Raw genomic sequence first — 25,130 nt, forward strand, 5'->3', positions numbered from 1 at the left:
CGGCTCCTCTGGGCAAACCTGTGCCAGGGTCTCAGCACCCTCACGGGAAAGGATTTCTTCTTAATGTCTAATTCAAACCTGCCCTCTGCTATTCCCCCTTGCTCCAAGCCTTGCCCAAAGTCCCTCTCCAGCTCTCTTGGACCCTTCAGGCACAGGAAGGGGCTGCAAAGTCTCCCTGGAGCCTTCTCTTCCCCAGGCTGAGCGCCCCCATCCCTCTCAGCCTGTCTCTGAGCAGAGCGGCTCCACTCCCCTGGACCCACTCTAATGTCCTTCTTGTGCTGGGAGCCCTGGATGCAGAACTGCAGATGTGGTCTCACAAGTGCAGAAGAGGAAGCTTTCTTCATTAAACATACGTAAAACACAAGTTCTCAAGGGAAAAATTAAATAATTAATAAAAATTAATATGGTCAAAATCAAGGGGCTGTCCCTTCAGCACAGACTGAAGCAGCATTAGCCAGGAACTGAGATCTCCCAACTTCCACTCCAGCTTTGATTTCTAGAGGATGCTCAGTCCAGCACCACGCAAATACCTGTTAGGGATGGAGGAGGCCCAGCATGTTCCTGGGGACTGCAAAGCAGCACAGGGACAGCGGGGCAGGCGTCCCCACACCGGCTGGAGGCAGATAGGGTCTCATCCAAATACCAAAGCACTGACCACACAGCTACTCTGAGCACAAGAGAAAAGCTGCTCCCCTTTCCCTAATAAATCAAGTGCACCAGAAGCATTAGAGAAAAATCCTGTTAGACAATATTATGAAACATGACAGTGAGTAAGCAAAGCGTTTTTCAGATCTGTGAACCCGCTTACTGACTACATGTTTACTATCTTTTCATGTGACAGTAGGGAAATCAAAGAAGACAAAGCCCACACTTCAAATGTGACACTGAATTTTGCTGCTCAGAGAGCAGCAGGGCCCCTCTGCCAAGCTCCCAGTGACAGACAGACACAGCTCTGCTTTGATCAGGAGTTACAACACCGTGCCTGCTGTACATGAGCCACTGTAATAATTTATCCCTCTTTTCCTCACTTTAGAAGCATTGCCTCGTTATTTACTGGTTAAAGAGGTCATCAGTCTGCACTTAAATGTCATTTTGATGTGCTTTCAGAACAAGTCTGCCTCTCACCTCAATTACAAGTCTGTCCTCACACCTCAATTATGAAGGTGTTCCTTTAAACATGCTGCTTTATGTACTCTCAGAAAATAATATTTTTGGCTAGATAACAATCTTTTAAAGCTAAAACCAGCATGGTTAAGACTGTTATCGTTCTCTTTGTTCTGTACAACCGGTTCCTTCCAGGCTTTTTTCCCCCTGCTAAGCTTCAGTCACCGCTTTGGCATCTCTGTTGATAAGCAGGGTCACAGACCACGGGTGTTGGTGTTGGCCAGGAAGATGCTGACCAGGTTCACAGTGCTGGAGCCACCTCCACCCAGCAGGACACCCAGCACTGCACCACAAACCACAGAGCCACACAGTCCTTCTGCCACACAAAGCTCTGCCCCAACAGCCTCCTGGACGTCAATATAATTCTCTTCATTAGTATCCTACATAAAAACTCAGTGGTAATTCTCAGTTGCTCCCCATTCAGATATAAGATTTACCCTTCCTTTTCCTTTTTACTCAGTTCTGCTTAATTTTAAGCGCAAACTACTCTATAAATAATTTTACAGTGCATAAGGTATTTGCCAGGAGGAGAACGCCTTTCCAAACAGAAAATGGGGATCAATACAGGAAATCAGTACAGAGGAGCCAGAAACTCAAAATTTCTCGCTTATAAACTTTAATAAAGGAGGAAGATTTAAAATGCAGGAAAGGGCAACTCCTCTCTGACAACTTCCATGGCTGCAAGGACTCCACCAAACAGAGGCAATGCAGCCCACAGTGAGAATTGCCTGCCCACAGCCTACAACCACATAATATTTACCACAAGAAGATCAGACTGCAAAAACAATAATCCCTCCCCACTTTGGGAACTCCCTTGTGAAGAAGGAACAGATATCTGTTCAAATCAAAAGCCTTTATATAAATAAAGCTCACAAGTTCACCTTCTATATTGGAAACATCTATTAAACCATCTGTGATGCACTGAGATTTCTTTTAAATCAAATCACTAGATATGGAAAAGTCCAAACTTATACTTTCAATTGAAAGCACTGTTGCATTGTCCCTATGTCCAGAAACACCCTAAAATCCATCAGCCTAATAACACAATGTTTAAAGAAAACACGATGCCTTGAAATATTTATGACTGCAGCTATCCATAAAAAATGCCGCTCCTGAGAAACAGCCATCCTGTCACCACCTTCTCTTGCCTGCACTGACTCCAGTTATCCCATCCACAAATCATTTCATCTTATTAAAGTATGATTTTCTTACCATCGAGACTCAATGCAGAAGCCAAACAAAACAAAACGTGTTCTGAAAACCTCCTAGGGAATTGCCCAGGGAAACAGTAAAGCAGAATAGAAATGAATTTCTCAGTTTGCAGCATACTCCAAAATCACTGAAAAGTCATATACCACTATCACTAATTTAGCATCATCCACCACTGATTTAACATTCTGAGAAGTGACTTTAAAAAATATGTCACTCAAGAGAGTTAAAAAAAAAAAGCTCAGAAACTGGAACCACTCTTGTGTTGCAGCATTTTGCACGACCTGATGCCCACAGAGCCCTCAGCTCAAGCGTAATTTCATAGCAAAGACTAACGAGAAATCCAGAACCAATAGCAGCAGACTTCAACAAAAGTGCCTGCCATAAAGCAGCAGATTTGCCCAAAAAATGTTGCTAGATCCTGACTCGAAGAGCCTGAAGAGTTATCACCTCAACTGCGCAGTTCTAAGTTGGTTTTTGACTTCATGTTCCAAGTCTAAACGAAAGTTCACACATAAGGATGATTGAAAAAAGACTATTGCACTAAAGAATCAGGAAAAGTTCCCCCCAAATTCCAGTTTACATGGGCGTGGGTGTGATCAAAGCCTGTTTCACCAGACAGGAGGTGACCAACAGCCTGAGCCTCCTGCCAGCTACACAATTAGGCAGTCCCTTTTAGCATTTCTTCCCTTCTTGTACATGTTATGTTCAATATTTTGCTTCCCAATTTAAAGCCAGGGTTTCCTACAAATACCAAAACCATTCCTAAATTAACCACGGAAATGTTGCTGGCTACCGTTTAGCCAAATCCTGATGATGCTGATTTAAAACATAACAAACCTGTCATCTAGAAAATCCCAAACACAAACCAAAACAGGCCACAGATAAAACTTTACCACTTGAATAGGCATTCCTCTGCTGGAACCCTCTGAAAATTTTACTGCAATTCTTCTTGAGCACAGCCAAAAAAATTGCAAATTGTTTATCAAATCTGATTTAGTTAATAGCAGTTTCCCTTTCCACTGAGCTGGGATAATGGGCTGGGGAATTAAGGCAGTGTTTGAAGGGAGCACACAGGGGAGGGCAAAGAAAGGCTTCTGCAGCAGTCACTGCAGCTCTGAGTGCCCCGGGGAGGAACTGGACCAGGCCATCCCTAGAGGATGAGGTTGGCTGTGCCGTGGCAACCCTGGGTTATGCCCACTGAGGAGCCCTCAGCCTAGGGAAAGATGATGAGGAAACGAAGCAGAGATCGACAGAAAACTTGATTTTGTTGAAAATGAACAATATTTGCTGTAGTCAAGACAGGGGTGTAATAAGCTGTGTATAAAACCTGTAATAAATAGGATGTGCCAGGTCATAATCCAAGCCAACACACGCCTGGAGTTACAATAGGGTCCGACGTGACAAATTTCTGACAGGACCAAGGCTAGGAACCACTGATGGAACATTTCTTGCTGTAGCTCAATGCTAATAACCCTAATAACAGGTTTCCGTTCTATGAAAGTCACGTCACTCTTCTGCAAATAAAAGACTTATTTTAATTTTATCACAGCAGATTTTCAAATGACATGTATTCTCTCCTGGAACTTTTTGAAATGACAGCTAGCTGGGGAAAAAAACAACCCTACCCTGCGTTATTAATGCCATTTTAAACAATGTTGGAATGGGTGCGTACATGTAGGTGCACGTGTGGTAGCAGGTCCTCATTAGGGAAAATTATAATCTGTATTGTGCATCTAAATTGACAGAGCTTCCTGCACAGAGTCTAGCTCACAGTGCACAGGATCTGATACGCCGCAGAAAGGAAGTTTCTGAGCATAAAAACCTCAGATCTGGGACAGAAACTCAGGACCTCCCAGGAAAACAACACAGAGCAGTGCTCTGGGTTAGGTGCATATGAACTGCATGCAGAAAAATGCCCATAAAGTGTAAAACCCAGCTGACCTAATAAAAAATATCAATTTTACCTGAAAAACTGCCTCTTGTCCTGACACTCACTCTGCTCCAGGGAGCTGGGAGAGCAGGCACAGCCAGCCCAAAGGAGATTTACTTCCCTAGATGGAAGCTGAACAGAGGAGAGCTGCAGCGCTGAGCCACTGCATCTATCATGCTTTCAGCTATCCTCAAGTTCACAACCCAAATGCTGGCTGGCAGAAGAAGAGCCAGCAATAAAGTCATCACCCAACGGTTATGAAAATGTTTTGCACAATTCCACTGTGCCTTTGTTACCAGATTAAAATCAGACCTAGAAAAGGCTACCACATTGTGCTGCAAATCCTGTTTGTAGCACTAAGTTAATAAATCAACACGTTAAGAGGAAGTATAGAAGCCAATGCATTGCTGTTTCTACATTTTCTGGTTGAAACCCCATTTTAAACTTCACCAAAAGAGGCTGAAAATCATGTGATGTGTAATGGCAGAAGGAGCCAGAGCACACCAAACCTCTTGTAGCAATTTGACAGGGTGAACTTCCAATTAACCCATTCTAAAGTCGTTTTCAAAACACGGGATGAGAAGGCAACAAAAACCAGCACTTGACATGTGTCACCCAGAAATCCCCACTCTTGCCATCACAACATTTTTACTCAAAATACACAGCCCATGGCAATTGCTGCTGGCTTTTGTGGTCCAGAAAGCTGTGGGGGTTTCAGTAAGAGTTCAGTGCTCTAAAAACTTGTTGGAGCCATCAAGATGATCAAGCTGCCATACGCAAGCAAACCCACAAGAGCTATTCCTGCAGAAGTCTCAGGAAACCCCAGCTAGGAGGCTCAGCACACCTAGAACATGGCCAGGAGATTGTCAACAAGGAAAAGATGAAAGACTGTGCCCTTTACTTTTAAGAGCATCTCCGTAAAGTTCAGCAGGATGCCTTGAAAGTTCAAAGAAATGAAATCACCTGCCATTCATTCTCCCTCCAGCCAAATACCAGGCTTTAGCTCCAGATCTGTGATTAAACCAGAGCAGTTTTCCAAACAAGCCCAGCCTCTAATTACCTGATGATAGACCTACATCACCACTGTGGTTATCCTGACAGTTTGGGACCTTCGGGCCCTCTTTCTGCTGTTGAATTTTCCACAAATACACACAAAATAAGCACCTTACCTGAATAGAAAATGTTGATTTTGGCAAGTTCTTTCTCACAGGTTTGGAAGAATTTCTCTTCAAACGTGGCAAAACATCTTTTCACCGTGTCCTCATCTGTGTCTGCAAAACAAAAATAGAAAAACAAAGAAGTTGTAACAGAAGACCATAGGTACAATTTTACAAGTGGCTGCCATGGAAATAGTTCTTCAGAGTAAACCTCTGTCATGCAGAGGAAGAAGAACAACCAAGACCAAAGGGCTCGAGGGAACACACATTTGTTTGCAAAAGGAATTGCAGCAAGACACAGAGGGACACACTCATATCAGCAGTAACAGCACCCTGACCAAAGTTCCCATCGTCTTTTTTGACCTTTCCTTCAAGTGCTATTTCAGATCTCACAGCTCCATTTTCACTTCCAAGACCAAAGCTGACCCTAAGTGTTCACTGTGGCATTGCATACATTTGTATGCAGAAGGAAAGCACCAAGTTTTTCACTGAAGCCTTCACCTGATCTTCCAGGAGGACTCACTGGCTTCAGCCACCATTCCCACCTTCTCATCAGGGTAACCCTTCAAATACAAACATAGCATCACAGCAAACTAAAATCCATACAGAAAACTGCGTGGAAGCTTCCCTCCTGGAAAATAAAGCTTTTCTTGTAAGCAAAGTTGAGAGGAGACGGTCTAAATTATGGTGATTGTGATCAGATCCATGGCTCTCCTTCACCCCACTGCTCTGGAACAGTTTTAATTCTTTTGCAAGAACTGCATACAATTCCATAATTAAAGTCAAAACTTGAAATTAAAGCAGTGATTCGGTCACCTTGTTGTTACAAAAAATACAGCGCAGAATCTCAAAGACAGAATGCGTTTTCTAGTAATTAAGAAATTAGTTTAATGAGTAATTAAAAAAAAAAAAATCAAGACAGGCTATAATTACCAATTTCAGTACTGTCAAAAACCAAATGTTCCTAATGCTGAAGCAAAGCAGACCCTTCATACCCTCCCATAGTCACAGCCCCTGAATCTTCATGCACTCTCACAGATTGCAAGGGTTAGGAAAACAGGAAAATTAGGACTTTATTATGGTCTCAACAACGTTGAGAAATAGACCATAGAACCACAGAATTGCGTCAGGTTGGATTAAGATGAGTGAATCCAGTCACTGTCAAGCCCACCACTAAACCATGTCTCCAAGTGACACATCCACGTGTTTTTTGAACACTTCCTGGGATGCTGATTCTACCAGATTCAAACAGATGTTGAAATACACGTTATTAAATTGAGAAGATGAATGACTACGCAGAAGTTTCATTCGCTATCAGATACACATATTGGACTGTGATAACCCAGAAATCTTTTTCTTTTAGCACTAATTTCTAGGTAAAACCAACCTCAAGAGAATATTTAAATACAAAATTTCAACATTTAGATTTTTCTGGGGTCTTTTTTTGTTTTGTTTTGGCTCTGATATTAAGCACCACAAACCTACACACACGTCAGTACCATTTTTAAGGGATGGTATGGAAAGAGTAAAGAACACAACACAAAACTGCAGTACAGGGGCAACTTTGGAAGAAGTCTGTCTTCTTTTGGAGTCTGATGATTCTTTAAAGAGTTAACAGAGAGAAAAGAACCAGTTCTGCACAGATGCCTGGTGTTTACAGCTCCACCACCCAAGGGCTTGTAGAGAAGAATTCTCAAGGGCTCCAAAGCCTGTTCCAAACTCCAAGTTTTGGCTCCCAGGGCTCCTTTCTTATCCAATCATTACACTTGCAGCTCTGTGGCTGCTCCTGAGGATGAGACTCCCTCCCTGGAGCAAGCAAACCCTGGAATGACAGCACTTGGGCTGCTCCTCGCTGAAGAACAGCAGCAGCCCCGAGGTGTCATTCCAGCCCTGCTCGGGGGCTCTGGACCAAGGATGAGCAATCCCACTCCACAGAGAGCTCCCACATGGATCCCTCCTCGTGGGCAGCCTGGGCAGCACAGGGACAGAGAATAGCTCAGCTTCAGGGCTGGGAGCTCCTTACAGCAGAGTCACAGCAGTTCCAACATCCCAGCCTGGGGCCCTCCCAGTCAGGCTGATCTGAACTTGCCTCCAAGACTTCCAAATCCTTGACCCAACAGCAACGCACAAACAGGGCAGGGGGGCAAAGCAGCAGAAATTACTCAAAATGCGGAGATTTTATTCACTAGGCTCCTGAAACTTTGCAAATAATAGAAATCAGGAGGTACCAAACCAGAGCTGACTCTTAAGGATGGACCTGAAAGGTAAATTCTCAGCACAAAGAGTTTACCCATGACTAGCAGAAGAAATTATCTAGAGGTGCTTTCTGACACAGGGGAACCATCATCTCCTGCACTTAAAAATAAGTCATCCAGAAATATGAAAGCACCCCCTGTGGAAACACCAAACCTCTTTTGCCATTGCTTGTTTTTATGTTTCATTACATTCACAAAAGAACAGTAAGATTAAGCAAGTTTTTAAACTTCAGGCACTGGAACTACCAAAGGATAAAAAATAATTGAAAATCTTTTTAAGCACGGTATATACCTTTTGTCCGTGAAGTCAAGCATGAATATTTCTGTGCAAGCAAAATAGCACCTTCTAAAATACCAAAAAGCTCTGTAAAGCAACACAGAGTTAAAACTAACATAATCAATACCAAATAACACAATGAGTATCTTGTCTTGTAAATTATCAACCAGTTCAAGAAATTACAAATAAGTGTGTTGAACAGTTTGACCATAATCTAAAGTTTAGAAAAGGAAAATGGGCTCTGAGCACAAATGAACTCCTGCTGGAAGCCTTTCCAAAACCCTTGAGATTAAGAATTCAGGTCTCTATCTCAACCTCAAAACATTGCTGACTCAGAGGAAAGCAAGTTCAACATAAACTATTCAAAATCCTTCTCCAAATGTCAAATGCCGCCGTATAAAAGATATTTTGCAGACCAGGGTAGATGTCAGACTTAAAAAAAAAATTAAAAAATCAAGAATCTCTGTGAAGAAAAGGTTTCCCTTTGGTGCTGGTCCCACTGTGGTTCAGTCATTGAGCTGCAATAATAGACAAGTGCTGCCAAGGCTACTGCCTTTATTTATTTATTCTCCCCCAAGGCTAGGACAGGACAAGGCTGTTTTGCCATGAGAAAATCACAGTGCCAGACCCCGGCCTTGGGTTCGGGAGCTCCATGACAACAAGGGCTGTTTCTAAAAGGCATCCAGCTATTGCTGCCAAGGAGGGCTGGCCTAACCTTCCTTTTGTTCTTTTTCTATAGCCTGAATATTCCATTTACCCGTGAACAAGGCTGCCAAGCAGACGGTCTGATCGATACTGCGCCTTCCAGACCTCATCCTCCTATGGATTCCCTGTCCTGAATTAAAGAAAAAAACCAACCAAACAAACAAAAAACAACACAGGAAGCCTGCAAATCTCCTGCTTTTACTTGCAAAGCCCAAAGCAGCAGCAATCTGGATGTACTCCCCACTGCCACGTTTTCAGGTTTGCAGAGAGCTCAGATGTTGGCACACCTAAAATAGAACCTGTAGTTGAAAAATTATCATCCAAATTACATTCCTAAGTCATCCCAAGCACTCATTTCTCAGTGCTCCTCTCAACTGTTCATTTAATTTCTCATTTTCTGCAGCTGTAGTACATAAACAAATGATTAGCATCCCCGGCAGCTCTGCTCACTCACTCCCTTGCAAGAACACATCAGTAAAAGTTTTCTTTGTTAGAGCAGTGCCCTTTAAAAGTAAGCATTTTCAATAAGTCCTCTACTCTTTATCATGCTGAATTTTAAAGGGCATTTAATTTAAAAAGATTAATTAGCTTTGTTATGTGATCAGCACAGGTGTAGTTCTCTGAATCACCTTCTGTTTGCCACAAAACAGCTTTATCTGAGTAATGTTATTTCAACACTTTAGCTACGGAGGAGGCAACTTGATTTATGAAGAGGGATATGAAATCTAGTCAGTGAAATAAAAATAAAAATCAAGTTCAACATTGGCATTAAACACATCAAATAATACCAAACAGGTGATCACAGTTTACCAAACAGGTAAACACAGAGTTTAACATCAGCACCACTTTGAATGCGCTAATTTTTTAAATTTTTCCGCGCCCTTTACACAGCGCTCAACTAGGACTACAACAACAGAACTGTGTTATGAAAAATTAATAAGATTTAAAAGATAGTTTTCTTGTTTCCATAAAAAGAGTAACTGCTTATATTCTTATATTTCTGGGCCCAACGTCCCACTAGGGGAAAAAAAAAAAAAAGAAGCAAAAGACACTTTTATTGCTACTCAAAATGTTAACAAGTGGGTCACTACAATGAAAGCATGTATCTGTCTCCAAAACTCCACCAGCTTTGTCTGTCTACTCAACCATCACAATTCTCTCATACCCTTGACAGATCTGCAGCACCAAGACTCCCGTCTCCCCAACCTTTTTACACAGCACAGTGAAATTCTGCAGTAAAAATAAATAAAAATCAGACTGTGAAATCCCCTAATGCAAGGACAGATATTATGATCGCTACACTCCTGATGTGTCATCCTGGTGTTTACTGGGGTATTTTTCCAAAGGAAAGGTTTTTCCACAGGGCAACTCCCTTCCTGACAACAGACGGCCACACTTGGGTCAGCTGCAAACTGGATCATTCAGTGAAACTTTCAGTAAATTAATTACTCACCATGAACTTTTACGTCCCATCTTGGGGCAAATAAAAGTTTTCTCATACAGACTTCTACGTGCTTTAAGTACAGCCATAGAAATTTCTTCCTAGGAATTATTCTTGCTGCAGGAAGAAGGCAGAAGCCAACTCTGCTTGCAAATAAAAGAACATTTGCATTCATGTTATTCCAGCCTGACATCTGAGCTGCAAACCGCGCACGCAATGGTGTGCGTCTCTTCTGGAATGTATTCCGTCCACCAAAAGTGGACCTCGAATTAAAATACTGTAAAATCATCCAGGGAGAAGCTTCATGAGCTGGTTGATATTAAAAATAACGTCAAGAAAATTCCGAGCGGGCTCCACCTGCTTTTCTGAGCCATCGCAGATGAGCCGGCCAGCTCTCCACTTAACAAATCCTTTAGCCCAAATCAGATCTGGATATTAAATTATTGCCTTAAACCCAGCAATAAAAATGACCACTCAGGTAGCAAACGAGGCTGGCATTGCCTGCACATGCAGGGTTTATGTGTGGGCAGGGAACGGAGGGGACAAGAACTGCTGCTGCTCACCAACACAAGTTCTCTCAGGTTTTGCTTCACCATTTTGTTGTTTCTACCAGTTAACCCAGAGCAAATAAAATCTGTCTCAAAATACCTTTAGAAACTACGATTTTCGGATTGATAAAAATCCTCCTACCTTAGTTTTTAGACTGTATCACTGAAATCTTACAATGAAACCAGCCCAATTCTTACAGACGATTTGTTTAGCTGGAAAGAAAAAGCAACCTCCACAACATGCCTACGAGCTAGACATCCAAACAAGTGTCTACTATAAATTATTTATATTTGTGACTCTGTAAACACAGATCCTAAAGCAACGACAGTGTCCTGGCATGAACTTCAGGCGCAGAAAAACCAGGCAACCAAGTAGCCATGTGTGAGAAGACAGCTCCAAGTGTCAGGTTCTGCAGGGCACAGCTGTTCTACAGGTGCTCTGCCTTAAACAAGCACCCAACAACTCATAATCAGTCCTTCTGCAAGCAAGGAAGGCAGAGCAAGTCTTTGTCAGCTATTCCAGGAGAATCACCCATGCTTCACTTCCGTACCATTAAGAGATTCACTACTCCCAGCAGAATTCTAAAACTGAGGCTGTGTGGTAGCTCAGATTTGAAGGGCAGCTAGGCAGAAACTTGTGACAGGAAAACAAAACAAAAAAGCAGCGCAAATGCCCAGCAGTATTTGAAAACCTACCGTAAAAATACTGACAATATAGGCTGACAGACCTGGATGCCAGGAGATGTCATACAGGGACAGCACTCAACATCTGCTTTCCCTGGCTCCAAACCACCCTGAAACTCCTCTCTTTTCAAGTAAGAAAGTGAAGATTTATGGGTGTTTTTGCAGAAGTCTCCTAATAAGCCAGACCAGAAATACTGCCACACACCCCAGGGTGAAAGAAAGATGGTCAACAGGAACTGAGACTCAAATTTCACGTTGACCTTTACTCCAAGACAAAGAATGGAGAACATCAGGGTTGAGTTACTCAGCTGGTACATACTAGAACCTGCCCAGGCCACGTCTGCTGGGCTGTGACAAGCAGCCAGCGATGCAAACAGAGATCCTGCAGCTTTGTGGGATTACCAGGATCACACCGGGACATTCCCGGCTTACACAACGCACCTGCACCTTCCTCCAGCTGCTCACCTGCTGCCTCCTGTTTTCATCAAAACAAGACAAGACAGCAGCAATTATGGCTGCACAAAAACCTCATGCCACACTTTATACACCAGAGGTTAAGGAAAGCAGAGATATTCCAGCCTCTTACAGACGAGATCTGAGCTGGCCCCTGTGCCTCTGGCTGATGCTGCATGAGACAACAGTTCAGCACTGCCATCCATTCCCTACAAATCAGCCTTTATTCTGAGCAATGTTGCATCCAAGGTGGTATTTTTAACCCTTTTCATGAATGACAGGGGCCACCAAATGAACAACTTAGCAGGACTTGTTCATGCTCTTAAGATCCACTGAATGGACCTCAAGTAAATAAGCAAAGCTGTGTTTTATGCAGCTACAAACCGGTCTGAAAAACCTTCCTCCTGCTAAAACACATGGATGGAAATAAGGACACTTCCCTAAATTGCCCAGTTTGTTCCTTAAACCAAGAAGATATATAGAAAAGAAAAGCACAAAGCAGCATGGAAAACCAAGACCAGAACTGTTGATATAAAATCAGGTGCTCAGAGTTGAAATTTAAGTTTTTCTATATAGCCGCCTTCCCCTCGTCTCCCTCCCTTCCGCCTGGCAAAACTCAGTTGATACAGCAAACCAATTCTGCTGATTATCAGGACAAATCTCCCAACCTTTCAGCCAAGCCACAATTAAACAAATAAAAATGAAGGCTCCAGGAAAGGTAAGGCAAAGTCACCAAGACGTAGAGCTCTGGGCCAGCCCCCAAGGCAGTGATGGAACACTGGGGACTTGCATGGGGAGAAAACCTTGGAACCCCATGGAGATGATGGGGATTGGAAATGCAGCAGAGCAAGAGGAAATCAAAGTAAACTCAAACAGTGCTGAAAACAGCAGATATCTATGACCCTAAGACTTATAAATATTCTTTCTCTGCCCCATCTCCTGAATGAAGGTGGAAGGTGGCACGGAAACAGAAATAGAAGGAAACTTTCTAATCTCCTTTAATGTGCACTCTTAATCATAAAGAAAGATTAGCTTGATATTGTGAATATTTTAATCAAGCCAAAAATGTTTCTGTCAGGAAATAAAGCTTCATAATAAAATGACTGTTTATGCTCCTTTTATTGAGCCTCCAGCTCTCATAGTTTAACTTCCAGAATTTTACCAAGCAGCAACAATTATCTTCTCATGAAAACTGCACGAAAGCTGTCAGAGCATCTGGCATAACCAAAAAGAAGAGAAGAATTAAAACAAAACTGAGATTACAGTCAGTTAAAGGAACCTTGATACAGCTCACTTTTAAGTCATGTACATATTAAGTTTTTCCTTAATACCTTAAAACCTTAAATTTCCTTAAAACCACATGGAGAAGGAGCTACAGGGACTTTTAGCAGTAGGTGTGGCTGTCCTTTATGCCCTCTCTTCCACACACACACACGATGCCCTTTTCCTTGCTCTGGTGCTGCTGCTTATCCAAGACCACAGTGAACCAGTTCAGGAAGTTAATCTGGTATTTAAAGAATTAGCCAGCATTAAAACTGAACGGCATTAAAAACCGAAGTGATCAATAAAATGTGGTTTAGCCCTCTGAAAGAGATCCTTGCATGCAGGGAGGAGGTGGTGAGAGTGAGGTTCCTCCTCTGGCAGCAGCAACCCGTTAAGACTGATTTAGCTGGAATATCACATCACCTGCTTGGACTCCTGTGAAGGGAGATGACTCAAGGCACTACCCCACAGCTCAGCTGACAAGGAGATCTTGGAGAAGCCAACACAACTCACTGGAGCTGGGTTCTCATGCCTGCACCCTTGACAGGAACACAGGAAATGTCTGGATTATTGAATTAAACCAGATTGAATGCATCCAAGCCTTGGTCTCCCTCTCTCAGCAGCACCTCCCCTCCTGCCGATGCTCCAGCACCACGTGTGCCTCCAGCCCTCCCTGCCTTCTTCAACTCGGGCACCTTCATGGGGAAAAGCCATCCCTATCATGGATGCAAACTGGCTGCTTCTCTGTACTCCAGCACAAGTGAGGTTCAAACATTTTTGAGCTGTCTCACTCTGCTTTAAGTTCTTTTGCACAGAAATAAAAGTCACAGAATTGTAGAATGATTTGGGTTGGAGGGGACCTTTGAAGGCCATCTAGGCCAACCCCCCTGCAAAGAGCAGGGACACCTCCAACTAAACCAGAGCTCCACCAAATACTTGTTGTGGTGTAAAAATCTAAAATGCTCAAAAGAAGAAATAAGTTGGAAAACTAAGTGAATTGAGAATTCGCTGCGACGCGGCGTTACACAAGTGATTGCAGCAGCATTTTGTTATGCAAACTGGACCTTTGAGGTGGGCAATGCCTTGATCAAAGTACTCCTGGACAGGATGGCCACTGTCCCCTCCACAGATACCCTTCAGGAATGTCTTCTGCTGGGTCTGATGACAGACTTGAACTGTCACCCCCACATCTGATGAGCAAGATAAATGCAGGGCAGAATCATCTCGAAATCAAAGTTTTAGCCTTGCTCTTTCAGTGCTTTCTTCCCCACTTTCTTTCCCTCTCTCCTTCCACCAAATATACTCAGCAGAGTGTATGTACATTTGATTTTTCTTTTGAAATTGCTGCCTAAAAAATCAGGTTGTGCACGAGCAAATGCAACAAGAAAAGTGCTAATTTATGCCGAAACAAGAGGCCCAGATCCTCTCAGCATTTTCCCAGTGACAAAGCCATCCCTTCAAGTGCAGCCTGACGAGCAGATCACCTGCGCTGCACCACCAGCCACACTCTTCCAAACGGAGACTGGGAATTCTCAGCAGCTCTGCTCCTCATCAAGACTTGCAGGTGGCCACCAGCAGGATACACACTCTGAGAGCTTGAGGAAATGCCAAATTTCAGCATTAAAACCATGCCCTGTCCAAGCCCCGTGCCTGCTGTAGGACCAAGCCCAGCTCGCTTTTCTTGGGGAGGGCTTAAATAGCTGCAGAAACTGGACCCACCCTCCCTGACTGATGAGTAACACAGAAGCAGAGGCATCAAATTAGGTTTTACAAAACCCTGCTTGGACTCAAGCGCTTCTTTGAGTCCTTGCGCCCAGCAAACACACGACGATGTGCTGGAAAAGGTGAGTCTCAGCCTCCTCGGTTCCCTGCTGGATTCTGTCAGGCAGGGAGTAAGGAACTAGAGGCCAAGAGAAGGCCTAAAACAAGCAGCAAGGTCACTTTGAGGCAGAATAGGAGGAAAAATCTAGTCCAGCCACAGAGGAAGTGTTTAGAGGGCTTCAAAATATTTCTTTTGAGAGATGGAGCTATTTAAACACAGTTCCTTCATCCTGCTGCAGACAATTCAGTGATTCATTGGCAAGCCAGAGTTAGTTCTGCTTTGAGCACAGGAATCTTTTCCATACTAAGCAGAAGGCATGTGGACCTCTTCTCTGCATTACCCAAGCAAACACCATCCACATCCACAATTCTCTTTCAATAAAGCCTCCATACAACAATTCCTTCTGACTGGAAACTCCTCTGCTTTCTCCTTGCTGCCCTCTGTCACTGTACATCATCAGCATGGAATGGTTTGGGTTGGAAAGGACCTTAAAGACCATCTCACTCCAACCCCTTTGCCACGGGCAGGGACACCTTCCACCAGACACAGAGGCAGTGACCTCGGAGCCAGAAGCACCTCAAGGCTTACAGGAACATTTTGGTCAGTTCTCTGCAACTGTTCTGTGCAAAGACACCACAGAAATTGCCCTTTCACATGTAACCATCAGTCCATCTAGCAGAACATCCCCCTTTGGCAGGTGCCAGAACTGTAAAAAGCACTTTATTACCTGCTATGGCAAGGGATAAGCTCAGGGAAAAGTTTCACAGTGCAGGGTGTTTTCATCGTTGATGGCAAAATTGTGGGATTCTAAAGGTGGAGTGAATATCTCCTCCTTTAAGACACTGAAAACTCTCAGGGAAATGGTGTGGTTAAGAGCATTTTAACTTTTGAAAAAACAAAAGGAGTAGCAGAGTGTGCTTCCTGATCCTAAAGCTGCCAGGACAGGATGGGATGTGCAAGGGGAAAGGCTGCTCCAGCAAAGCACACCGGTGTCCTTGGAGAGACCCTGCTCGGCTCAGTGTGTTTGAGAGGAGGCAGGGAAGGGAATTACAGCTAATTGAAAACATTTTGCATAATTGGAGCTGATAAGAGGCATATACCCATCACACCAGGAAACTGTTTGCATCCTTGTAACAATTACAGCACATATAAAATTCAGATGCTAAGCAAACAATTAGAAACACTAGCACTGGTGGGGAAAAAAACCCCAACGAACAGGTGAATAAATGGACCATCACCATTACAAAAGCAACAACAATGCTACTTTTAGAGCTCTTTTCAGACACAGGAGAGCATGTTCATTGGAGATATTGAGGGCAGGAGGAGGAGGGAAATGACAAAAGGAAGATTAACAGAACTGTCTTGGGAAAGACTTCAATTAATATTAAGAACAACCAGAAAGACAAAACAAATGATGCAGAAACAACAACAGGTTCCCTGTGTGGAGTACAGCGAGCACATGGTACAAAGACAAACCTACTTCAAACGTGCTCTCGGTGGTTTCATTTCCCCCCAGGGAGCCAACACTACTCAAATTCCTTTTTCCTTTTTTATTTTACTAGCCAGTAAAGGCAAACAGTTGGCAAGAAGACAGTAAGCAAGCAGTCATCAGATGAAAAAAAATACATTTTGGAGGTATCTCAGAGCAGTGACACAGGGCTCGAGAGCGGCTCTGTGCAGGATTTTACCAGAGGGCCTTGCAGTCAGACCACGTTCAGGAACAGAAGAGATTGTTAGCTCTCATAAATGTTTACAACAGCATCTTCCTAAGCATTTTGCACAATTCAAACCAATATTTTTCTTTTTAAATTATATTATTCTAGCTAAAACACCAGCAAATTAACATTAGGGTAGCTGCTTCTCCACTCAGGGCAGTAATTCTTCTGCTTTAATTCTTACATTATTACAGCACCAGATGTTGTAGGATCCTCTCCACAACACTACAAAGCCTACCCAAGGTTATATTCCTCCTTGCTCATGCAGTGCACAGCCACCCAGCTGAGCCCTACCCTGCTGTATTAATTAAAACACATGGATTGAGGCACGCCTGGAGACACTGTGGTAAATTCAAGATAAGCAGAAGCTCTCCAGCGCAGGTCCCCACAAGTTGGGAGTTGTTTTCTTCTAAACACATGCTCAGGTAGCATCCCTTGCCTTCCCTTCTTCCCAGCCCTGCACTCAAAGGGTTTGTTGAAATCCAATTCAAGCAAAAGCAGCATTCCTCGGGTGCCACTTTGCTTTGATTTAAGTACATGGAAGGAATAAGCTCCAGCTCAAATGCCCTTCCTTCAAGGGGAGAGAAGACAGTCTTCCAAAGGGATTGATTTGAGAGTCTATGCCCACTTCAGCTCCTCAACAGAGCTACTGTGCTCCAGGGGTAATTTTAGTTTAAGATTAAAATGCAGCAGAGACCGGGACTGCACTTGTTTGTTTGTCTGTTTTCCAAGTTAATCTCTTTCATTTTGCACAGCACAAGTCCCCAGCCAGAAACCACACGGGCTGGGTATCTCCTCTTGGAGCATCCCTGCCAGGCTGGAACTGGAATGAATCCTTCTGAAAAGGATTTTTACATCCCAAATGAGAAGGAAGACTGAGAGGCATGTGATCTGCCCCCCACATTTCCCCCAGGCTCAATGCACAGTACTGCTGGCACCCGCTTAATAAAAAGGCAAAAGGAACCATTCAGTAATTTCTATTACTTCCCGAACAAAACCGGGTGGGAAGGGAATACACAAACTGCAGAAGTAACTGCCAACAGAAAGGTTTCGCATCCAAACACAAACTCAAAGTATGCTGAGGGTAAAAAAACTCAATGGCCCAACTTCCTAAGTCACTTCTTATTTACATTTCAAAGGACGTGTTACAGAGCCACCACATTTAATTCTACTGTACCCCCATTCGTGACAGTGGCAAAAAGCGTACATTTACGTCCCAGCTGCAACATCAGCTGTGCAAAGGGACAGAACAACAGGAATTTCAACAAACTTGAACAAATCATCCGTGGATATCTTCCCAAAGCAACCTGTGTGCTGTACACAGCAACTTTGCCAGGCAGCAGTTCACATGACACTGCCCACTTTGAAGATGTGGCTGACTTGAAACCTTCTTCTTGGCAAAACCTGTAAAATTAAAGGCTGATCCTTGTTTGAAGCATGGGTGATACAACAAGGATGGGAGAGACAAGCACTTCAAACTGCAGCTGCAGGAGGCAGGGAAGAGCTCGGAGTTTTGTCCACTGTAGGAAATGGAAAGATAGAAACTTCCACAGATACTGAAGGGTTTGATTCGCAGCCTTAGGAGAAGCTTGGATTGATGCAATAATAAAGGTACACTGACATTAAGCAGAAAAATGATAAACTTATGTTCCTATAGTAATAAGTAACAACATGGCTTAAATAAGTAAGAAAGTGCATTTAGTTAAGACTGTGAAGGGTTTTATAGTGCAGTAATGCAATTTTATAGAGTAAGTTAAGAGTTTAGATGTTATAAGAGAAGTATATGTGTGTACCTGAGACAGAAAGCCATTGGATAGAAGTATAGGCAGTGCAGCAGAATTAAGTAGGGGCGATGGGTTAGAAAAACAAAATAAGCTCCGTGGCAACTTTCCATTAGATCTGAATGTTATATACTGCCTTGTAACGAAGAAACTCGTGACTACTTTAGAACTATGGCCGACTTCTTACTCCTCTAAAACCTCACGGCCCGGAGGCCGATGTTTATCTGAATAACAAATCGTTATTAGCCCGGCAGCACTCCCATCCCTTCATTAAAGCATCCGTAATGATCCACCAGAGCTTGGAAAGCTTTTGCCGGGCTCTGGGAAACCTGGAGCCGGCCATGCACGCTCCAGCCAGCCACCCCAGAGCAGCACCCCCCAAAATAGTTATCCTCGCTGCCCTAACCACGCTTCGGGCTCCGTGGCTGTGTCCTCGCAGAAGAATTTTATCGCAACAGATGACCGCAGCATCCAGAAGCACTGCTCATGTAGCCGGCACGCTGCTAATCAACAGCAAGAGCAGATGGAATGCAAATCTCCCAGCCAGGGGGGACCAGGAGGCTGTCACCAGCTTGCTCCCACCACGTAAATGAGCTATTATCAATTAGGAGCTAAATTCAGACAGGATTTTGGTGAAAGGCAACACTTCAAGGTGTTTACGGGGGAATTCCATCTGCACCGTCTAAAAAAAAATCCACCATGCGCTGCAAGGTTTATTCTGTGCTGGTTTGTTCGTGCACCAGCACAAGTGTCCTGATTTCAAGTCCTGCAAGGATTTTAATTTAAGCTTTAGGCAAATTAGTCCATGAAGTACGGTGAGGATGGCCTTAACAAAGGTAACATTATTTTCTTCTCACCAGATCTTTTTTTTTTTTTTTTCTTTTTTTGGCAAGTATTTCAGAGACTGGAATCAGCTCCTTTTCAACAGCAGAAGAGAGGGGAGTAGAAAAAGCGTCCCCTAAAAGTCACACAGAAATGAAGTTTTGTTACATCCATACTGGTCTATACCAGCAAGGCACAAAGAACCAACCTCAATAGATGTGGGGGTTAAGCATATAGGGCTTGGGGGTTGGTCCTTCAGCAAATTCAGCACAAGAAGAACTGAAGCTGCCCCAGTTCATTCACTCAATTGATTCACCAACTGTTCTGAAACATGAATAAATATGTAAGTGGTTACTCTGCTCTAATTAGTGACATTCAGTGAATCTAGCCAGAGAGCCCAGACCTCCAGCCCTTGCATTTAGCTCTCAGTGCCTCTCCCCTGGGAACTGAATAGCAATCAGGTATGTAATGTTGGGATGGTGGCTTTTTTCCCTTCACATTTAGGGTGGAAAATAAGGGGGTGGGGCACAGGGATGGAAAAATAGAATTAAATCCTTAAATCCAGGCAAAAGGTCTAAACGTGCTTAAAGAAGTGTTTTTAGGGGGAAAAGAATTAGAGAAAAGAAAAAGGAACAAAGGAAAAATCAAACCGAGTGCAATTGCAGAAAACATGAAGCAGATGATGCATTTCCTATGTGATAGCTTAAACAAGTCCCAAGGCACACCTCCTCAGTCCATCAAACACCACATTTACATAAAATCATTAATTCATTACAGTCATGAAAGAACACAGGGATGGGTTAGGAGGGACAGGATGGAATGAATGAAGTGGAAATATAAGCCAGAGTCACAAGCAAAACGGCCAAATTCATGCACATAGAGCTTCCTGAAGGACAAAGCTCACAACTAACCTCAAAGAAATGTCTCAAAGTGAAAAACCCTCATGTTTGCCTACGCTAAACCACCCTAGTTTCCAACAGACAGACAAATGTACACATGATAGTAATGCTACTTGAGTGCCTGCCCTCTGTGGCTCTCCGGAGGGAAGCTGCTGATGCTGCAACTTGGTCCTGCTGCCAACAAGAGTTATTTGCTTCTGGTTTGGTCTCCATTACCCTGGATTAGAAACACAGCCTCTAGCCCTGCCAAACAAGGTCTCAGCCACCTCTTTCAACCCACTGGAGTCAACTTAGCTTCTCATAAAGCTTCTTTGCCCTTCCTCTGAAATAATGGTAATTTTTAACCAAGAAGGAGTCCAAAAGATTAAAGCCCCCCTCACCCAGCAAACTTACACTGAACATATGAATTAATTTTCAGGTTTCCTAGCTGTTTTATCACTTGATTCACACACACACAGCCCGAAACTGTAGCTATCAATCTGCCTCCAGAGACAGTGTTAGCACGGCAATCCCCCCACACAACACAAGTGGTCTTACAGACGGCAGCACTATTTTTAAAGCAGAACATGGATGTATTTTCCTCTCCTTTGCCAAACAAGTATATGAAATCTGCCACATGGCAGGTAGCATGCAGATGACAAAACAGTCAGAATTCAGCAGAAATACAAGATGGGGTTGCCAGAAGGATTCCAACAACTCTTTGTCCAAAAAAAAAAAAAAAAAAAAAAAAAGGTCCAAACCATAGTGATAGGTGCTCCACCAAAAGTTTTGTCACTTTTTTTTGCTCTCCAGAGGTGAGAATTTCCACTATTGTTGTCATCTCAAATTCAGCTGGATGAAGGATGACTGCATTTAACACCAAAGGGACTGGGATGCAAACTTAACCAAGTATCTGTTGTCGTGTCTGCATCAAACTCCGAGATAAGAGTGAGGGAAAGAAGTCATCCTGAATTGAGAGACTATTCCAAGAGGAACTGCTGGCACAAAGGAAATAGCCTGCACCAGAGGCCAAGACAGAGTGCTTTCTGCAAGGGACAAACTTGGGCAGAATGAACACACAGTTCGTTCTGGGGAAAGAGTTTTCAACCTCGGAGCTGACCTGACAAGCACTTGAAGGCTGTCACACACACGTAACACTGGACACAACAGAAGCAAGTCTGAAAAAACTCCCTCTGGGATGAAATACATTCATCATACGGACAGGGAGTCTAAATCCCATCTGAAAATTACGACCAGGACGGAGCTGAGCATTTGCTATAATCACCCTGACATCTGAAAGGTGCATTTGCTGTTAATATACCCAGCCCAGGAGGTCTGTACAGCACGAGGCACAAGAGAACACACCAACACAAGGTACCAAAGGCAGCGAGGAAAACTGGTACAGAATAAAACGCAAACGCATCTGAAGGGAACTGCAATCAATCACTGGGAAAAGAGCAGGTTCCCCTTTCTCTGGGATGTATGGATACCTGGAGCAGCCCCAAAACACCAGGCTCAGCCATGGGTTACAGGGGATTGTTTGGAGGGACACGAGGACACCCACAAGGCACGGGACACAATGGCACACCGATGGGCGGCCTCCATACAAGAGTCACTGAACATTAAATCAGCCTTGCTTCCTAAGAACGAGCTTGAAAAGACCGAGCTGAGCGAGCGGCTGCTGCTGAACTAATGGGTATCATTTGTGCTTATTGTAAAAGAGCAAAGTTAGGGAATTTATAGCAAGTGACATTTTATGTGAGAGCATTTTTGCAGCTAACAGCAAAGAATTTTATCATTTTGGGTTTGCTTTGTGCTGTTTGCAATTAAAGACCCACCAGCACATCCACCTAGCATGCCTTATTAGCATGTGGTTTAATACTGCTTAAGAAATGACCTGTGAATTGTTCTTCGGATACCCACAAACTATGTATCTCTCCTCATTAGCAGCTTAATTAGCACTGGAAGATAAAAACTAAACTCTTTCCCTGCGTATGTAGTATAAATACATGCCACCTCTACAACTAGCAGCAAAGACTCAACAGCAACAGCCTATGTTTAAAATATTCACATAAAAAGTTTCGAGTAGGCAAATCTGACAGGGATTAAACTATGTTCCATAGGGGTGACGGTGTACTCAGACACATTCAGGAACGCTGCCAGTACTTAAAATAAGGTTTGCAACATTGTGCAAAAGAGATTTTATAATTTTAAATAATTGCTTTTTATTTTGAGTGGTAAAATGTTTGCTGAAGCAAGTGTTTTTATGAACCATAGCCTACTGCCCTAGATTCCTCTCTGAAAATTGTAATTATTTTATTATAGTAAAATAGTTACATCATTTTCAGAGCCTGAAATGGTAACGCTGTCAAAAGACATATGCTGATAGATATTCCAGTGCCATTAGCAATGAAACCTGACTTCCTTTAACAAGTCTTTAACAAAGTCTCAATGAACCAGCTTGTGCCTCACTGAGATATTAATGAGCCGGGGTGAGCTGCCTCCAACGCCGCTGAAGCACAAAAAGCTCTGAGCAGCTGTGGTGGGAGTGTTTGCATCCGTTTGTGCCGCTACCCACAAACCTCTGGGTAACCACAGAGATCACACAACTCCCATCCTTTATTTCACCAAAGGTCAGGAAAACAGCCAGCGGAGCAGAGCAGGCACTGAGATGATGGAGGAACTGGAAAACGGAGCCCACTGCTGGCTTCACCTGACAGACAGCTGCCAGATGCCAGCAGCAGATGGATTCAGATGCACTTGGATTTCTCAGCTAGCTGGGAACCCCTCACTGCTGCTACCCATGGACACAAAACCTGCGTGAGAACTAAACCGCAGACAAACCATAAATGAGAACCGAGAAATGCGTTCTACATCAGGCTGAGCATTACAGCCTTACAATGCTGTGTCCTAGTCTGAGAGGAGCACCAAACAAGAGACATATCCCCAAATATGTGTATGACACAATGCTGTGCAGGGGCATGAGGCAAACCCCCTCCACTTCTGTGCTAAGTGGAGGATGGAGAGACCTTGGGAGACCTTTCTGAAGCAGTGGGAAGGAGAAGTTGTGGAGGTGGATCTTTTATTTACAGGAGTCAAAAGCGAGCCTCCCAGAGAAAGGAGCTTCTAAATACCCGGAAAGAGCCTCACTTTCCAACAGCCAGGAAAAAAGGGTTCTTGCAAACTCTCCTGGTTTTTTTTTTTTTTTTTTTTCTCTTGCTTTGCATATGCAGCTCATTAATGGGTTCTCCATCTGCACTCAAATTGCTCTTAACATTTGCACAGCCCAAGACAAAGATGTTCTGGGCAAGCCACAGCCTCCTCTGACAACTGTCACAAATGGAACGCCAAATCAGTCTGGTGACATCTTTGACCCATGACAACACTGCGGCTTCTTGGAAGGAAATTCCTGGAAGAAATCGATACGGTGCTATAAAACCCTGTCAGTTCTGCTATTGCTCAACAGAAGGACTGCATCAGCAAGACAAAGGCGACAGAAAATGCAGGCCCAGGATACGGGGTAGGATGGAAAAGGCTGGGCCGTTACGGCTGCATGAGCGGTGGTGGCTTCATGAATACAACCTCAGTGGCACCAAGAGGGAATGTATGGCAAGAGGAGACTGCAAGGCAAGTTCTGCTCCTGGTTCTCCTGAATTCCCACTGCTGGGAAACTGGAAAAGCCTTCCCTTGGATAAGAAACACCATGCTGTAATCTATAAATAAATAAACATATCAAGAGCCATTTTCCTCTCTTATTTTACACGCTCGCTGCCCAGCTCCCACACATCCTGCCACTGACGATGAATAATTCCCTTTTAAAATTGGGGCGCACAAGCAGGGTTCACGAATGCAGAAGACCCTCTAACAAAGAACACTCTCCCATCCATGTGGGACGGGGATATTTTTCTACCGCCCCCATCACAGCAATGCATCAGTGCTACGTCCCCGTGGGCCGTACTGAACTCACGCGACGACGCTCGGCGCGCACGGCAGCCACGCGAGGAGCAGCACGCAGCCCAAGAGCCCCGTTAGAGCACCTTCCCCTCTTTCCCCTTTCCATCTTAATCCACATTGGCACATCCTGACTTCTGTCAGTTTGGGGAGACTGCTCACAGTTTTTACGAGACGTTGTTTGGAGGGCTGCAGGCACCCTCCCCACGCTACCAGCGGCACGACGCGTTCGCAATCCGCCAGTGCTCGCTATTGTCTCTGCTCTTGCTTGTTTAAAATTCCTACGGGATACTGACATATCTCAATAGGGCTTTAATAATAGCCTAATAATTGCTCCAGACAATAACTTACATTGTATTGGGCGCTCGCCTGTTGGGGGGGTGGGGTAGAAGGGTTGCCTTGGTAACAACGAAAAAATCATATGGCAAATAGAGACATGAAAGGACGCAAGCTGATCCGTTTGCTCCCTGCTCAAAAATCCGTGGGAAACGGTGACATTGGCACGAAAGCGAGGCTCTTCTGGTCAGAACGTGCAAATAGCACTAAAACCCAACTTATCTGGAGGTTTAATTAAGGCTTAGGTAAAGAAGATGTTGTGAATTATGCAGTAAGGGCTAAAGGCAGCAGACACTACAATTTCAGCGTGCTGTCAAAGCCGATTCTCAGTTTCAGGAAGACGGAATTTTGTCATCTAAACAGCTTAATTTAAAGTGCTGGAGACAAGGTAATGAGGTCAGTAAACTGGAATGCTCTGCGCTTGTGTTTTGTCTTTGCTCTGCTTTGATCCGTTTTCTCTGGCAGCTTTCTTTGAAAGACATCAATATTGCAATACACAGCAACTCAAGAGTCAGTTTTTAAAACATGGCAAGGATTGCTGCTGTGTGCCTGAAAATAAACACGCGCAGACTACATATTCCCGCATTTGTCCTACAGAGCAGGCACAAGTACCTCCTGCAAGCACGATCCACCTGGCTCATCCCTCCCTCCCATCCTCCGAGCCTGCAGAAACAGTAGCTGCACACCAGGAAAAAGCACTCAAAGAGGCCTTTTTGGTTATTAGTGGCATAATGGC

The 25,130-nt window shown here is 43.9% G+C and overlaps 1 protein-coding gene across 1 annotated transcript in view; it reads right to left on the reverse strand.

Moving 5' to 3' along the window:
- Positions 1-25,130, reverse strand: part of XPR1 (xenotropic and polytropic retrovirus receptor 1) — a 111,727-nt gene that overhangs the window by 36,862 nt on the left and 49,735 nt on the right. The window contains exon 3 of the mRNA XM_040072316.1: positions 5,476-5,577. Within this exon, the coding sequence (XP_039928250.1) occupies positions 5,476-5,577 (102 nt within the window). The remainder of the gene's footprint in view (positions 1-5,475; positions 5,578-25,130) is intronic.

The sequence above is a fragment of the Hirundo rustica genome, chromosome 9 (genome assembly GCF_015227805.2).
Source record: "Hirundo rustica isolate bHirRus1 chromosome 9, bHirRus1.pri.v3, whole genome shotgun sequence".
Taxonomy (NCBI): domain Eukaryota; kingdom Metazoa; phylum Chordata; class Aves; order Passeriformes; family Hirundinidae; genus Hirundo; species Hirundo rustica.